Source organism: Malurus melanocephalus, unplaced genomic scaffold (genome assembly GCF_030028575.1).
Source record: "Malurus melanocephalus ecotype Western Australia unplaced genomic scaffold, MMel_1.1 scaffold_84, whole genome shotgun sequence".
NCBI classification, from domain to species: domain Eukaryota; kingdom Metazoa; phylum Chordata; class Aves; order Passeriformes; family Maluridae; genus Malurus; species Malurus melanocephalus.
Genome location: NW_026623316.1, coordinates 469,308 through 486,975, shown reverse-complemented (window position 1 = coordinate 486,975; position 17,668 = coordinate 469,308). Strand labels below are relative to the sequence as shown.

The 17,668-nt window shown below is 38.7% G+C and overlaps 1 protein-coding gene across 5 annotated transcripts in view; it reads right to left on the bottom strand.

Moving 5' to 3' along the window:
- SNCAIP (synuclein alpha interacting protein) overlaps window positions 1-17,668 on the bottom strand; it is a 97,495-nt gene that overhangs the window by 27,809 nt on the left and 52,018 nt on the right. For all 5 annotated transcript variants that reach the window (XM_057367747.1, XM_057367750.1, XM_057367751.1 and 2 more), the window contains exons 4-7: window positions 11,423-12,285; window positions 9,580-9,759; window positions 7,911-8,024; window positions 2,417-2,542 (exon numbers count right to left, since the gene is read on the bottom strand). In XM_057367747.1, coding sequence (XP_057223730.1) covers window positions 2,417-2,542; window positions 7,911-8,024; window positions 9,580-9,759; window positions 11,423-12,285 — 1,283 coding nt within the window. The remainder of the gene's footprint in view (window positions 1-2,416; window positions 2,543-7,910; window positions 8,025-9,579; window positions 9,760-11,422; window positions 12,286-17,668) is intronic.

Here is a 17,668-nt window from a genome sequence, read left to right as displayed (position 1 = left end):
GTTCATCAGGACTAATATGTTTGCTGACACATATCTGAGTCATTTGGGAATTACTGCTCCTTCTTAGACATGTTTTCCTCCCCTACTTGACCTAATGAGTTTAATTTTTATTCCTTGCCTTTTTGCCAAGCCATTATTAGCTCTTTTATCTGTTCTTCTCCAATGACTATTAGTTTATCAAATAACTCTGCAATTTCCTGGAATACTTTTATWATTACTTCTTCTCCAAATAGCTTTTACTCAAAGTACTCAAAATGCCGACAACACAAATACTGAAATGTACTCCTGTGACGAATGGTTCTAGCAAATCTGATGGACAGATAGTACATCTGCAAATTAACACAAAGTTGTTTCACCTTCAATAATTTACCAGAAGAGCTGAACATCCAGGGAAGTCCTAGTGACTGGAAGTTGCCAAATTGGGCCCCTATCTATAAGAAGGGTTGGAAGAAGGATCCAGGGAAGAACAGGCCTATCAGCCTGATCTCCATGCCAGGGAAGTTCATAGAGCAGATCATCTTGACTGTCTTTATACAGCAAGTACAGGACAATCAGGAGACCTCACCCACAGCATGGGTTTATGAGAGACAGGTTCTGCTTGACCAACCTGATCTCATTCTGTGACAAAATGACCCACTTAGTAGATGAYGAAAAGGCTGTGGATGCATTTACTAGATTTTAGTAAAGCTTTGACACTGTTTCCTGCAGTATTCTCCTAGAGAAACTGACTTTGCATGGTCAGTGAGTGAAAACTGCTGGGTGGCACCGCTCTGGGAATGGTGGGGAGTGTATTTACATCCTGACTGTGACCGGTCATCGGTGCTGTTCCCCAGGGCTCAGTGCTGGGGTCATAATCAACATAATCAAAAACACGGATCCCCTGATCAAGATCATCCTCAGTAAGCTCATAGACTACAGCAAGCTGGGTGGGAGTGTTGATCTAYTGAGGGCAGGAAAGCTCTTCAGAGAGATCCGGACAGGCTGGATTGAAAGGCTGAGGCCAACCAGATGAGGCTCAACTGCACTTGGACCACCCAAGCAACACTACAGGATTGAGGCAGAGTGGCTGAGAAACKGCCAGCCAGAAAATGACCAGAGGGTGCTGTTCAACAGTGGATGAACATGAGACAGCTGTGCCCAGCTGGCCAAGAAGGCCAAGGGCACCCTAGCCTGTATGAGCAATAATGTGGCCAGTGGACACTTGTGAGGCCACACCTTGAGCCCTGTGACTAGTTCTGGGCCCCTCATAACATGAAAGACAATGAGGGACTGGAGCATGTGCAGAGAAGGGCAACAGAGCTGGGGAAGGGTCGGGAGCACAAGTCCTGTGAGACTGAGGGAGCTGGGAGTGTTTATCCTGGAGAAAAGGACTGAGTGGGGACATTGCTCTCTACAACTACCTGAAAGGAGGTTGTAGCCAGGTTTGACCTCTTTTCCCAGGTAACAAGTTAACAGGATGAGAGGAAGTGGCCTCAAGCTGTGCCAAGGGAGGTTTAGATACGATATTAGGAAAAAAAGTCACCGAAAGGATTGTTAAGCATTGGAACAGACTGACCATTGAAGTGGTGGAGTAATTGTCCCTGGAAGTGTTCCAAACCAGTGTGGATGTGGCACTTGAAGACATGGTTTRATGGTGAACATGTTGGTGGTGCTAATTTAGTCAGACTTGATGATCTTTGAGGTCTTTTCCAATCTTAATGACAGTATGGTGCTGTGACTCCATGGCTGCCATTGAGTTCAGCATGAATTTTTTGGTATGTCCGCATTGAACACAAGTACTGGACAGAGGTATCCAAACTGGTTCATTCAGATCTGGCTCCAGTAAGTACTGTGGTTGTGAGCCTTCTCAGCTGGACAAATTAGCACTCTAACACCTCTACACAACAGAACTGTTTCGCCTTCAGTGGCCAAGATGATTCATCAAGAAACAGTTAGAAATCAGCATCACTCTTCATTGTATAGCACAGATTCATTCCAGGATAAGTCAGAAAAGGATGATTTACTCAAGGTGTAAATCCTTCAACAAACCTATTTCTTATATTCTCCTAAGCTGGAAAGCTACAACTACCAATGGAAAAAGAAACAGAAGGAGAATATCAGAGTAATAAGAAAAGTATGCATATCTGCACTGGCTGTCCTGGTGTAACACAAAAACATACACACAAGCTGTTTATGTATAAACAATATAATCATCCTTTCATCTTGCAGTACAAGTTAGTTTAGGCTTGCAGCAGCATTACTGAGAATAGAATCAAAAATCCAGAACTTTTTGGTATTTGTTTGACTACTATGGTTTAAAGTTCTTCTTCTCATATAATTTAATGTATCAATAATTATTCCCACTTAGATTTCCAATAATAATTTTTAGTTGTTGTCATTCAAGCCTGAAGTTTAGAGGTTTCTGCTATCACTGTACCTGTATGCATCCTAGATAGCCATGCTGAGCAGCTATGTGAACAGCAGTATTTCCATCCTGGTCAACTTCATCCAGTGAAATCCCTTGCTCTTGCATGAACTGAAGAAGCCACAGAAGGATTTTCTCCTAGGGGCAAAGAAATGTCACAAAAGATAAGAAATAATGAAAAGCTAAATATACTAGAGGAAAACTGGTCCTCTCATCTGTTACAAATATTATMCATTAATTCTTTGTTTTCAGTCTCTCTTTGCAGGACTTAGTGCATGATGAAACTGGTTTGGTTTTTGGGGGGTTTGGGGTTTCTTTTTTCCCCCTAAGGGAAAAAGCYGAAATACTTAATTTATGGAAGATGTAATAGGAAATAAATGAGTATTGTAACACTGTACTGTAACATTCTGAGAAATCGTACAAAGAGACTATTTGTGCCTCTGTGTTGTTGATGAAACCTGAGGCACAGCAACCCATATATCAATCTGAAAATCAGGTTGTGAAATTTGGTCAAACTTCACAAGCCACTCTGGAAAAATAAAACAGAATTACACTCAGATGACAGAGCTGAGCAGTAAGATTCTTTAAATCTGTAATCATTCCTCATCTCTTTGTGGTTGTGCTAAAAAAAAAAACAACTAAAACCAGAAATAATCTCAGTGTATTGACTCATGGACTATTTGTATGTCCTGTATGTTGGGAGACGTGGACTGCAAAAACTTGTCACTGAAAGTCTGGAAGCCAAAACTGAGGTRGAAACTTATTTCTTTTATAACATCAGTTTTTATGCACGTGTATAGATGCAATACACATATATTCGGGTTTTCTTTTCCAACAATGGAAAGTTATATAGTGCACTAAACAGGTTTATTTGGAAAAAAATCCCTTTTCTCTGGGAACTTTCCCTGCCTCTCCAGATTACATTTCATTTTGCCCTACTGAATCCGATACATACTGAAAATCTAGAATAAATCTACAGARTACATAGAAAAGCAGAGTCCATTAAATGGCAGCTGACTACAGATCATTCCCAGTTTTCTCTCTTAATAGGTGAAAACACTAAATTACTTACAGATTAAAACTTTTTTTATTTAAACACTTTTTTCTTTCAATATATTGCATTGATATTTCTCATGTGTTATACTGACTCAGAGCCCCAGTTCAAAGGGGGCTTGTGGATTTTGGTGTTGCTGAGGCAAACACTGATCCATGGACTTAACCTGCAGSACCTCACCTTATGTGTCACCTTCAGTGACACATAAGTACATAATCACCCAAAATCACAAATGTGGAAAATGAAAGTATATCTAAATTAAACAGTATTGAAAGCACATATAGAACTCTGAGCAGTAATTAAGTAGAAAAGAGAAATAACAAAAATGAAGAAAATTTGAAAAAGCTTGGATATAAGCTTGTAAATTTTTGTGTAAAAGTACCACAGAAATTTTAGTCTCAATGAAAAGGAGAGGGATTGTCAGACTCTTCTAGAGCTACTCTARATTATTCAAGCATCTGGGTCTATACTTACTACTTCAGAGGGTACTCTGAGTTATAWTCCTTTTATCTTCACTTTAGCAGCAATTTCATTCTTATCACAAGGTGAAGGCATAGGTATTTTGACTTTTCCTTGACTGAATGCCCAAAACGGCTGACAGCCAGCTTAGAGAGATGACTTCAGATCACATATCCCTTTAAAAATATTTTTGAGCAATTTCTCAACATGCTGGTTATGTTGGCCAGCAATGAAGAAGCATTATACGACTCCTATGAATTGCCCCTATGTTTTAATAATTAAAAGAAAAATATTTTAGCAAAACTTATCTGCAGAACTGGAAGACAACTATAGCTTTGAAAKCATATATTTCTTTGAAACATAATAGGGAGAATGTTAAGCATGTTCTATAATTTTATGATCACAATCAGCATGGAGCAAATGATGCTTTCTACTCATTTATCTTTACAACAAGGAATTCAAGTGGCTGAGTGGCTATATTCAATCATCTGCACTTAGGAATATCTGTGCATCAAATCGTCACAGGCACAAAGTCATAGCTCTACTCAAACAGTCTGTGTTTCAACAAATTTACCCTTGATCAAAAAACCCCAAGAAACTAGGGGGAAAAAATCATCATATATCCAAGTATACCACATATCACTTTACTAACACTCACATTATGTATTTGCAAGAAAAATGTTCTCAGGAATAAATTTATTCAGACAATTTATTCATACAAAATGAAAGATAGTAAGAAAATTCATCAGCTTAAGATAATGGAAAATAATCACATTTTTGTTAAGTAACAGGAATTGATAAACACTAATGAATTATTCAGTACATGTGTTATGTTTAAAACCTCCAAAGTTCTTATGCTTTAGCAGTTATTAACATCCATCTGGCATATTCTAGACCTATAATAATTCAAACTCCCCTACAAAATTATTTCAGGAAAATTTGGGACATACTGCTGACTTTTGTTCGGAGGATTTTTGGAGAAGAAAGTACAACTAACATGGACCATTTAAATCATTACATGGCCTAAAATGGGAAGGGTTAGCATGCTAAAGAGTACTGGACTCAACAACTAATCTTAGCCTATCACTTGATATTAATTAATGAAGCTGGCCTTTCCCATATCCCTTCCCAGAAGAGGAGTCAGAGTAAGTGAAAATAACACATTACCCTTGTAAAAATTATATAAGACAGAAATGCAAACATGCTGAGGTGTAATAAAAAGGTGTTTTATTAGGTATCTGCATATCTGAATGTCATGCACTCCTCCCCACTTTGCTCTCCAGAACCATACCACCACTAAGGTGCACAGGATCCCTTCTAGGTCCTTAGTCATGCTTTAGGCTGGTTCCCCAAAGTCCCCCTACATTCTCTGGAGCTCAGAAACCACAAACTTTGGGCATTCCCCRCCCTCTGCCTCACACCTGTGCAGTCCATACTCCCACAAGGTCACTGTCAGAAGGTTTTTCCAGCCCTGTGAAGCTCTTAGCTGGACTAGGATGATGTGCACCTAKGACTGCATCACCATCTTCCTGTGACATGGGGACTGTACCAGGCACAGCTGGCATGCCCTATACTCATGACTTATGCCCAGCATGAGGACACCTGCCAACCATCATGGTTTCTCTTGCATAATCTCATGCTTGAAGAAACCATTGTTCGGCGCTATGCTGACCAGGCTACAGGTTGATTTTGAGCTTTCATTCYCTTCAATCATATTAATTTATGTGGTCTCTCTGTCATTGGAAAAACATGATGTTGCTGACATGTCCATGGAGACAGGCCATGACTGTAGTTTGATGAMCTTTAACATAACAGCTTTGCTATGAACTCCCTTATACTGCTCATTCTAAATTATAATTCTTGAAGAAAAATATGGCGTGCATGTCTAATGTCTGGGGAAACAATGGATGAACTGACTCTTTTAGAACAGTATTCAATAACAGGTCTTCCTTGTAAAAATATTACTCTTGTAATTCTGCCAAGACCAGTGTTTACATGGATTATCTCTCATGTAAGTAACGGTAAAATAAATTAAAGCTTCAAGGACAGCGCCAAGTATGCATTTAAATTTCTCAAAGTTTTTTTTTTTCCTTAACACAGTTGGGTAAGATAGTCTGGCAGCCCTTCAGCCTCAATATTCCCTCATGTTTGCAGGTTGTTTATGGATTTAAGAAAAACCCCATAATTGACATTACATATGAACTTTCTTTGGTGTTCAACTAAGAAAATTTGTCACTAATTTATATATCACCTTTTCAAATTTCAAATGGGTGGCTGATTATAAGCCAGTGTTTCTTAAGTGGTAGAGCTTCCGTTCTGCTCTGAAAAGAATCTAGATAAAGTGTGCTAGATCTGTTTCTGGCAGTAGATAGCATAGCTCACTGAAAAAGCCCAAAGCTTCACTGGCTTTAGTTTATATAAATATCTGTAAAGATGAGGACAAAATTAGGTTAATCAAGCGAAGATATGAATTTAAGTTCACATGCAACTTTTTCTTCCAAACTTTTTCTTCCCAGTAGCGAACACTCTTTTCTTTAATCCAGTTCTGATCTGGCTCACATTTTCCCCATCCTGAGTGCTGGAATTACAGTAAACTTGCTGACTCCATAATCTGTACATCCAGCAGGGTCCTATCTCGCACCAGTAACATCTGCATAGTAGGTGAGTGAAGAAAAAGGAGGTCTTTGCACAGCATGAAAACAAGGGTGTCTGTGTGCCTATGGAAACAGCAAAAGGAAGGGCAGACTTCCAGCTCCATAGCCTTCCAAACCTGCCTCCTCTCTTTCCTTTCCCCTACAGTAAACTCATGCTTGGACAGAAGAACTTAGCAGCAGAAATATTGCAGAATGTTTGTATGGCATTGAATGAGACAACTACACTTACGCAGCAAAGAATGATTTTCTTGGTGCTTATATTTTGTTTGTTCTCTCTTAACGAGGGTAAAAAATATTAGCACAAAATCAATGAGGTTTGCTGTCCCTATCCCTGTCTGGGGGATTGGAACTAGGAGATTGGAACTTCAAGGTCCCTTCCAACCCAAACCATTCAATTATTCTGTGATTCTATGATTTATCTTTAATGTCTGTTGAAGAAACTGGGAGATAAAATGGTCCATCTGCCAAAGAGTTTAGACAAGAATAACTGATCCCTACTCCTTCCATCCTGGAGAAGCTCCCTTGAAGAAGGGTTACTGCAAGGTCTGATTAAGAAAAAACAGATGTTGTGGGAAGAGAATGTAGTGTAATTAAGTGGCATTTATGTTCCTCCAGTTATTAACAAAGCACKAGAATGCTGTACTTCAGTGGTGTCTCATCATTATATTAATAGGTAAGTTAGGTGTGAAACAGGATTRATTTACAGTTGGTTCAGTTGGCTAAAGCCTGGTGCCAATGAGARAAAGCTTGTGGGAACAGTCCCCATATGGGCCATTTATTTAAGAGTTGGGCTTGATGGTCCTTGYGGGCCCCTTCCAACCTAGAATATTCTATGAATTGACAACATATTTTTATATGCAGTTCAATGAAAGGGGCTAAAGCTAGATAGATGATGTTCAAGTTCTACCATCCTTCACAGCCAATAAAATGAATTCTTAAATTGCAAAATTTTTTTGAGATTAGTCTCTCCTGGAAAGAGTATGTGAACTATCCCAAAACATTTGCTGCTCCTCTAATGTGTCTTATGAGTCCTCTAGACGACACCTAATTTCCACAGATGTTCTTGGGATCTACTGGTTGGCCAGTAATCTTCACCTTGCCATTACTCAAAGTTTATAAAACAAAAACCAACCTACCAAACAAACAAACAAACAAACAAACAACCTAAGAGAGAAAATGCTGAAAAAATTACACAGATTAAGTTGAGAAAGATTTTGCTGTACTTGAACTAATTCAGAACACCTGTAATTAAAAGCTACAAAATGACACACATGCTTTAATYAAAATTATTGTATAAGAATCTAGGTAATCTATTTGAAAAAGTAATTGAAATTCATACCTGGCCATAGCAACCTGCGTAATGAATAAGGCTTGGGTGGTCTTTTGAGCAACTGAGTTCCGCAATGGCTTCTGTTTCGCTCACCATCCATCTAACGCACTCCARCTGACCATTCTAAACAAGAAAAAAACCCCAAAAAACTAAATTCCAGCTGTCTCTATCCCAAACACATTTACTAAAGAGAGAAAAGCTTATCGGAGCTATTAAAATTTCCAGTTTGCTTAAAATTGAAAGAATAAGCCAATGAAACCTTTCATCATTTTCTCCAGAAAGGCTGGCTTAATTGGCTTTCACAGAAGAAAGTAATTCACAGAAGAGAGTGTAAATGTGACAGAATTCTTCTATAAGTGAGGGTACTCCAGCACCAGTATTTCTAATGATGACCTGCRTGACTGGACTTGTCCTCGGTGTTTGCAAAGTTCTGTAAGAGCTTKTAAGTGATGTGGAATAATTAAATTTTGTAGCTCCTAATCCTTACTTCCAGAGTGGTTTTCAACACTCACACAATGGCATTTATTTTTCTCGTTCTTCTTCATATCATTGTAACTCACATAATGTTATAACATGTGGGGTGTGCACCTATTCTCCACAGAAGTGGTAAGTATCACAATATATTGGCTTACAAACATATTATATACCTAGCTTGAAAAAACAAGAAAGGAAAGTAGTTGAAATTTTGTAAGGCTTTAACTTGACAAACTGTAACTATACAGTTTGACATGGGCCAAGATATTGAAGCATTTTGTTAGTACAACAAGGYAGCAGTTCCAATTTCTATTCATAAGGTTTGACCCAGAAAAATCAAAAAACCCAACCCTCCACCTGCATGAGAGCCCTGGGTCATTGAAATTATGTCTCAAATATGCAAAACTGCAGGTTCAAACCCACCAAACTTTTCTCAGTTGCAAAATCTTTTCCCAAGTAGAAAATAACAACAACCGCCCGGAAGAAGCAGAAACTCTTGCATTATACTTCACCCCTTCCCTTTTTCACTCTTAAGGTACTTAGAGGATAAAAGGAATGACAGACAACCATTCAGTCTCTCTTACCAAAGAGCCTGAATGACTGTAGTTAAATCATTAGCCTTGCTGTACTATCTTTTATTTTAGTGTAGTAACACCATGAATTTTCATACCTTCCTACATAATAAGTTTCCCTGTAAACTTGGACTTTAATTTTTCCAGATTTTAACAGGTTGCTCTGCAACACATACATATATTTTAACTTTGATGCAACTGCTTTAGACAACCAGGAATTTTCACCTCAAGATGCTTTTAAGCTTTGTAAGCATGTTTCCACACTTGTCTAGCAAGATTATACCAGTATTTGAAAAAAACACCCAAGAAAATGTTATGTTCCCTAAAGAAACAACTAATTCCAAGTTAAGTGAAAGCTTCTTAAAATGTAACAAATAGACTTCAGAGTCAGCAGACTGATTTAAAAACTAATGTATATGCATCGACAGCAACATAAAAATTGTCACAGTGGATATTACATATTGTGCAGTAATCCACTTTATTTTGTTTACATAGTACCAGCCAACAGGGCTTTTTTTCTCACTTAAAAAGCTTGAAAAATAACATCCTGATGCACGCATTTCTTACTGGCATCACAGGAGGAAATTAAATGACCTTTATGATACATTACAGTAGAAAAAAGAGCTTGTTACCTTTATTGCTAATCCAGCTGGAGTTAGCTGCTCAATGTTTCGCTCATTCAAACAGTCTTCACCCATCAAAGAAGTGAGATGCTGCAGGCATTCTGCATGTCCCTTTGATGCTGCTACATGCAACAGATTGTTGTCACATTCATCATGGATTTTATCCAGATTATCTGCTGCTAAATGTGGCTGTCAAAAAAAGCGTATGTTAGTTAAACTAAGGATAGAAAGATACATTTATCCTCACAGCCCAAGACGCAAGCCAAACACAAGGAGGTTTCCCAAAAGGCATGTTCTTTTATGAGTTAAAATCTGGAACTTTTCATGTCACTGTATATAACCTGGCTACTATTAGCATAAGCATAGAGGTGTAATATTCACTGGCTTGATTGGCTGTGAAGCTTCTTTCCTTCTCATGCAATTGTCATACAACAGTGCAAGATCTTGAGTGGCTCAAAGCCTTTGCACTAGTCTGGTCAATGCAAGCAAATATCTACAGCTGCAAAAAAAAAAAATCTACATTTTCATAATTTCTGYCTATTTTGAGTTTTCTCTCCTTTTTTCTTGCTTTTTTCTGGCATTATATTCATGAGTAGTTAAAGAGAAGGCATCCATGACTTCTGAAAGACATTCCTGATTAATTTTGCTTATCATGAAAGTCGTAACTTGTGTTAAGCACCATTCAAAATGCAGTTAAAATACATGACATAAGACTTTTATGCGATACCTTGTTTCCATGAAAAAAAATGTTGGGATATTCACCCTAAGTTCAACACCACCAGGATGTAATARATTATTTCTGCCCAATTCTAATTTAGAGACAAAATACTTGGATTGAGAAACTCCAAAAGGAAGACAGAAGATTGAAGACAGAGTCAAGGAGTAGCAATAACTAAGTTCCTAGAGTTGTGCAGTCTTGCCAGACTATTGTTCCATGAGCGTACTTCATGAAGAAGTTTCAACCAGTTTGAAACAAAACCATGTTTTCTTACCAATGATGAACATTCCCCTCCTGCCATTCCTATCGCAGCATGAATTTAACTTGCTTTTATCTCTTAATGAGCAATCTAATACTGTCTTCTGCMTCTGTCTAGTTTTGAATATCTTCCTTTGTTCTTGTTTCTATGTTAATAGCATGTCTTTGTGCTTGAGCTAGACTGGTAAACAGAGAAGCTGAACAAAAATCTAACAAAAACAGTTTTTATGCATACACTGTGCCTTCACCAGCTGTTCTGTGAAGAGATCACATGCTCTGCATCATTGTGCTAACTTGCAAACAGTTACTTTGGAAACCATCATTGACAGTGCTAATCACAGTGCTAGATTTACTAAAAAAACTTCATATGGGTTAGAAGCCAACAAGGCTTTAGAGAAAGCTCCTGCCTGAGAATGCTGCTGCAACAAGACAGCATAAACACTCCTGAATAATAATCAGAATACAACAGAAGCCTCTCTGTTCCCATTATCAACCCCTACATAACAACTGCAGTAAACCAGCAATTATTGAGCAAAATGACCCACAAATGTGACAGGCAAAACTCAGTTAGTATTTGAATTTTATATTTAAGACATCCTATTAGTTAAAATATCTGCCTTCTTTATAATTTCAGTGTACAGTACAAAGCAGCAATCTTGGCCATGCATACACAAAACTAGTTTCTTGGGCTTGCTGCATATTTTATTTAAATATTAATGCTTTCCGTGTGGGAACCCATATGCTCTATTTCTAAAGAGTGTACAAGATAAAAAGGGCAGTGGTTCAAAACACAAACTTCATCAGGTTAGCTGGCTTAATAAAATACATCGTAGATCCCTTTTATTCTATGTTTTTTATGAAAAAGATGATACTTACCAGTAAAGATATTTGGCCTTCCTTTACAATGTTCAAGATGCTCTTAATTTTTTTCACTTCTTCATTCCTCTCTTCTGGGCCCCCTGTGCTGCTCCAGTTCATACTCAGCTCCTCTAGCTGCTTGCTCTCTGCCACTGCTGTCTGCAGGTGGAAAGTCCTCCGGTGGCAGTTTGGCATAGCCTTATCAGCTTTGTGAACATGAGGATCAACAAGTGTCCTGCTGAGGAAGCCCTTGCCTTGGGCTTCAGATTCATGGACTGAGCCACACTTAACTAAAGGCTGGGAAAGCTCTAATTCTTCAGCTGAATGCTTGTGCTGATCAAGGACAATGGGCTGCGTTTTTCTCAGCTGAGCGCCTTTCACAGGAGACAGCACACAGAACTGCGTCCCGCCAGCAGGCGAGCTCTCTGTGCTTCCTGCAGAACAGGTCTTGCCACTTAGACCATTCACTGTTGAACATGCACTCAAAAGTTTTTTCTCAGGAGCTACCTTTGTAAAAGGAACAGGTTGTTGACTTGATTTAATATAAGGCACATCCAAAATTTCATCCATATCCAGGTCATAGTGCTCCAGCTCCCCAAGCAGAACAGCAGGCTCGGTGCTTTTGTTTTTAAGGCTCTCTCCCTCTCCTGGACTCTGGTCATCATTTGGAGGTGCAGATTGACAATCACTGCCTTTCTGGTATTCTCCCTTCTGGTTCTTCTGGTCATCACTTTCATTGTTCTCAGAGCTTTCYGGCTGGTGCTTTAATGGGGAAACTCTCTTCACTGGTCTGAATTTATTGCACATATCTGCAATTCCTGTTGGTTTCTGTGCATTTCCAAGAAGAGTTGAGACTCCACAGTTCCAGCTGCTGCTGGAAACTAGAGAAATAGAGGAATTTGATTTAGCAGTGATTGCTGTGCAAGATGTGACATGATAGCATGCTTTAAAGACATACCTGGCCAAACAGTGAAAACAAGAATTAYATGATAATATGCCATAGTCATATCAGATTTAATGGCAACTCTATCAAAACGGAAGAATTTGAGATTCCTGAAACTTCCTTCAAGRATATGTATTGTAATCATTACCAATAATTACTTCTCATCAAGTTCTAATGAAGAACACAAGTTGCCCATGAGCCAACAATGTGTGCTTTTGCCCAAGAGGACCAATGGTATCCTGGGGTGCTTTAGGAAGAGCATTGCCAGCAATGAGTTAGAGGTGAACCTCCCCCTGTATTTGGCCCTGATGAGGCCACACCTGTAGTGCTGTGTCCAGTTCTGGGCTCCTCAGTACAAGAGAGACATGGAGCTCCCGGGGTGGGCCCAGCAGAGGGCTGTCACTACTAAGGGACTGGAGCATCTTTCTTACCAGGGAAGCTGACGGAGCTRGGCCTGCTCAGCCTGGAGAAGAGAGAGCTGAGAAGGCACCTCATCAATGTCTGAGTATCGGAAGGGAAGGTGTCAAAATCATGGACCAGACTCTGCTCAGTGGTGCCAAGCAATAGGACAAGAGTCAACAGGCAGAAATTGTACAGGAAGTTCCACATGAACATCACAAAAATTATTTATTGTGCAGGTGAGTGAGCACTAGAACAGGTTGCCCAGAGAGGCTGGGGCGTTTCCTTCACTGTAAATATTCAAGAAGCAACTGGATACAAACTTGTGCCATGTGCTCTGGGATGGCCTTACTTGAGCAAGGAGGCTGAACCAGATGACCTGCTGTGGCTTTCCAGCCTGACCCATCCTGTGCATAATAGCCTAGTGGCATTTACAGTTAGATTGCACTCTGCTCTGCATTGAGATGCATCACAAAAGTAGGATCATATTCTGGGAGGGCAACAAAAGAGTTAGTCTAAACTTTTCAGTGGATTTGTTTTAATGCCAGTAACAACAACTCAATTTTTTYAAGGTCTGTTTCCTCTGGAAGATGCGTTTTTCTCACAAGAACGAGACATTCATAAGAACAGCAACTGAGAGCTGGGACTGCTCAGCTTAGGGAAGGAGAGTCAGGAGGAATCTCACTGATGCCTGATGTTTTTTGCCTTTTATTTTTATATACCTTATAGACATTTTCTGTACCCTTTATGCATTCCTTGTACCCTCAGTCTACATGCTTGTAATTCTTGTAACCTGATATCCTAGCTAGGTGGGAAGACCAAACATGCCCTACTCTATCTCAAACTAGAGGCTCCAACCTTGGTTGAAGCCTTCTCTCTGGAACATATTGTGTAAACTGAGCCCTAGCTTTATCCCAGCAGGATTCTTTAGAGCCATGGGACATTACTTCATTTGTTAAGKTTTTTACTGGAGAATTGAACATAGAAATACTAATTTGTGAGGTCTATAAAAATTGTATACRTGTTATACGCAGGGTGCATCTTCGGCGTTTTCCACCCTGTCAAGCTGTGCAGCTGGGATCCTAGTAAAATACCGAGGTAAAACCCTTTAATCCCCTTAACCGTGTCTGTCTCATAATTCAAAACTGGTCATTAAGGCAACATCTTTACCTAAGAAAATGTAACAGGGCTTTTCTCTCACTGACAGGACAAGTGGCAACTGACACAAAGTAAAACATAAGAAATTCAACCTGAACACAAGAAAACACATTTTTTTATTGTGAGGCTGGTCAACACAGGCACAGTTACCCAGGAGACTTTGTGAAATCTCCATCCTTGGAGATACTCAGAACTCAACTGGACACACCCCTGGTTTAACACACCCCTGCCCTAGCTGCCACTGTCAAAGGACTATCATTGAACTAACTGGTCTTAAGTGGATACTGCCAACCTMAACAATTTTGTGATTCTTTGATCCAAAAATTAGGCCCACTTACTGAGGTATGATGCTTCCTTCGTAACTTGTCTCTGTCTTGGGCTTCTCTGTCAAACTTTCTATCCCTTATATGTATAACCTGCATACCCCTATACCCACACACACCCATAGCTCTGGACCTTTCATACAATTATTTCACTGCACTGCAGGGTAGTTTGACCAGTGAATCTGACTTGAGAGAGGCAAGGGAGCTCAAGTCAACTGAACTCTTAATCCTACTGCACTTGAACTCAATCCTACTGAATTTGCACTCTTTTGCAGCTGGTGATATTTAYGATCCTCATAATCAGTGGAACTCTGGCAGAGAGTTTTCTTTCTTTTGTTATTTTCAGTTGAGGGACAGCACTAAAACCATGAAAACATTTGGCAGTTACTATATGCCTTCCAACGTACACTAAGAGTTAATGCATTCTGAAAGTCAAGAATACTGTTTAAACAAAGCAGATTTATAACATGTGCTAACTGCATATCAGTGGGATCTAATTTGCGGTCAAAACACACAATTTGCCATGAACACCTTCCCAAGGAAACAGATATATACACTTCCAGTGCAACATTAATATCTGAAGCAAAAGATTAGTATGGCTTAGTAGTTATGGATGTCTGAAAATTACATTAATACTTTTGGAAGTGCTTAAGAAAACATTTCTGAAGAAGAAATAAAAATAATAATAATCAAAAGGCATGTAACTTAGTGGGCCAATACAAAGAACGCACTGTACTGACTTATTTATGTATTGTATAAGATTCTAGGTTCAAAGGCCTACACTTTTATGTTGGTTTTATTTACATGTGAAATTTTTTCCAAGTGATACAGGGAAATGGATACCATATGTTGCCCAGCTGTTTTGTTCTGACAGGAACTATTAAGCACTCAGTATGGAAATGAATTCTGTCTGAGTTTTATGAAAACACTGCTTTCAACACAGGGGTCTAGACAGAGGAAAAGCCATCAACATTTTGTTTGTCGTCRCTTTATTTCAGCTTACATTTATTTTGTTGCTTCACTTTCTCCACTTTTTAACTTTAGCAACATGCATTTACATAAACCACTGGTGACCAAATTGTAAAATCAGACACTGAGAAGAGGCAACAACCTCCGTTACAAATCTGCCTTGGATAATTGTGAAGTCATGTATTCCTCCTTTTTTCATTAAAGTTACAGCAGAGTAAGGTACTTCCATTTTTCTTTTTCTTTTTTTTYCCAACATCTCTTTACAAACATTGTTTTCCCAGACAAAAAACTGGAACACCAAAACCAGCAATATTTTTACTGACTTAAAAACATCCTCTTCACTTAACTGAGATAATGTATTTACTCTGCTTTTAATAAGTGATTATATATTAACCACATAGCTGATGTGAAGAAAGAAAGTCAGACTAGCAGACACAGTATTTCTTTGTGCCATTTACTCCTTGGAAGCTGCATTAGTCCTTAGGGTTTTTCTCCATGCAACACTGAAGTTATAGCCTGGAGTGGACCTGGACAAGGCTTGAGCCTCTTTCATTTTTTTTTTCAGATGCTTGTCCGTGAAGAAGCAAAAGCAAGTGTTGCCTGTAGCCTCCAAAGCACCAGCACAGCAGGAGTTATGCTGAATAGCCTTAAACAGCTGCTCCAGAGGAAAAGCCTCTTGCTCATCTCCCCATACTTATGAACTCAGACAGGGACCATTAAAAGTCTGGGTCAAATAAATACGGTTTGATTCTTTTATAAACAACAGTAAAAGATGGTCTAAGTTTAAAGCAGTAGGCTAGAATGTGGAGCAGTTAGTTTGATTCCAGAAACTGACAAATAACTCTAGTACATCTTAAGAGGTGATGAAAATACTTTTTTTCCCAACTATGTTGTCAAAATTATTTCCTTAACTTTCATTCATTAATATAGGAGACTTGGATAATCCTATTGTTGTATTACTGAAGCAAAAATAGAGATGAAAACAAAAAYTGCAGACTTCATTCACATCAGGGAATGAAAAGAAGTATTATGCTGCCTAATAGACATGAGATGCCAAAGTATTTCCTTGGCACAAAACCCCCCTCTATACAGTGAAAATCTGCAGGGGTCAAATTTGCAGATGTAGTTCTTCACCATATAGTGTGCTCTGGGTTCTTCCTGAGGAAGACAAAACTCAAATTAATCCAAAGTCCCGTAGGCTTACTTACAGTTTTTAAAAATATTTATTTACTTACAGATGTCCTAGAACTACTGGGGACAAATAAACAGAAAATTGGGCAATTGGTAAGCAACCCCTCTAACAATTTTGTCATCATCTATTTTATTTTTAGGAATCAGAATTGATCCTTATAGGACATTTCTAGCTGAAGCATCTGTTAACTTCAGAGTATTTTTTAGTCATCTCTATGTCTAGAGCATGGGAAGGTGAGAGCGGGAGTTTTATCTGGTATATAAGCATCTGTAGAACTATAGGGTAACGGCTTTCTCCAACCATCAAGGCAATCTCATGCACAGATGAAACTTTATCCTCGTGACAGGCAGTTTCTGTGATACTTACAGTCTAATGCCAAACATCGGAACACCTCTAAATTGTCCTGAGTATAATAAAAATCACAAAAATGGCATGTTTTACATTAAGRAAGTCTGTGAGTAACACTGACAACTGCCCATATTTTTTAAATGCAGTATTGCAACATATTGTTTGTCTAACATGGGGAGGGGGCTTGTAGTAAATCGACACAAAGTAGTCGGATTTCTACTGACATCTGAAAGAAATGCCTGAGCTTCTTCCTTGTGATATGCCCTCAGCAGAGACTCTYGAATTAATTAAGAGTTGTATTATTTCCAGGTCCATTTAAAGCACTTGATTCCGATTTTGTATGCAGGTGCTGAGTTGTTGACTACACTAGCCAAACTTTCAGAAAAACCATGGTTATTATCACCAAAGTATCTCTAACACTAGCAGCAGTTTGTGGACTCCAAGTGGAAGGGGAAGGGTGTCTCTCACAGATTTATGGATCATCAAAGCCAGTCCTGAGTATCTGTTTACTCTTCTCTTAATATCACAAAATTCATATTTAACTGAATTCATTTTWACTGAAGGTGGCACTGTTTTACAGTTTTAATATTTCAATAACCTGTACCAGGAATATGTAATAGAGTCCTTTAATGTAAGTTCTATGAGAACCTTCATTATCTGTGCAACCCTGCACGGATAAGAACAGAGATGGTTTGTTCCCGTTTAAGTGGAATTTGAAATCACAGTGAAGAAAAAAGAAAGAGTATACAGAGTAAATGATAATTAATCTTTTTAAATAATAATGTATCTTTTCCATGTAATTCAAACACTGTGAGTCTCAGTGAATGAATATTTMTTCTTATCTTGGCGTGAGGAAGAATAATAAAAAAGTTTTCATTCTCAAGTAGAGAATAGAGGAAAAGAGCTTATATGTAGGTAGCACGGTTGTTTTT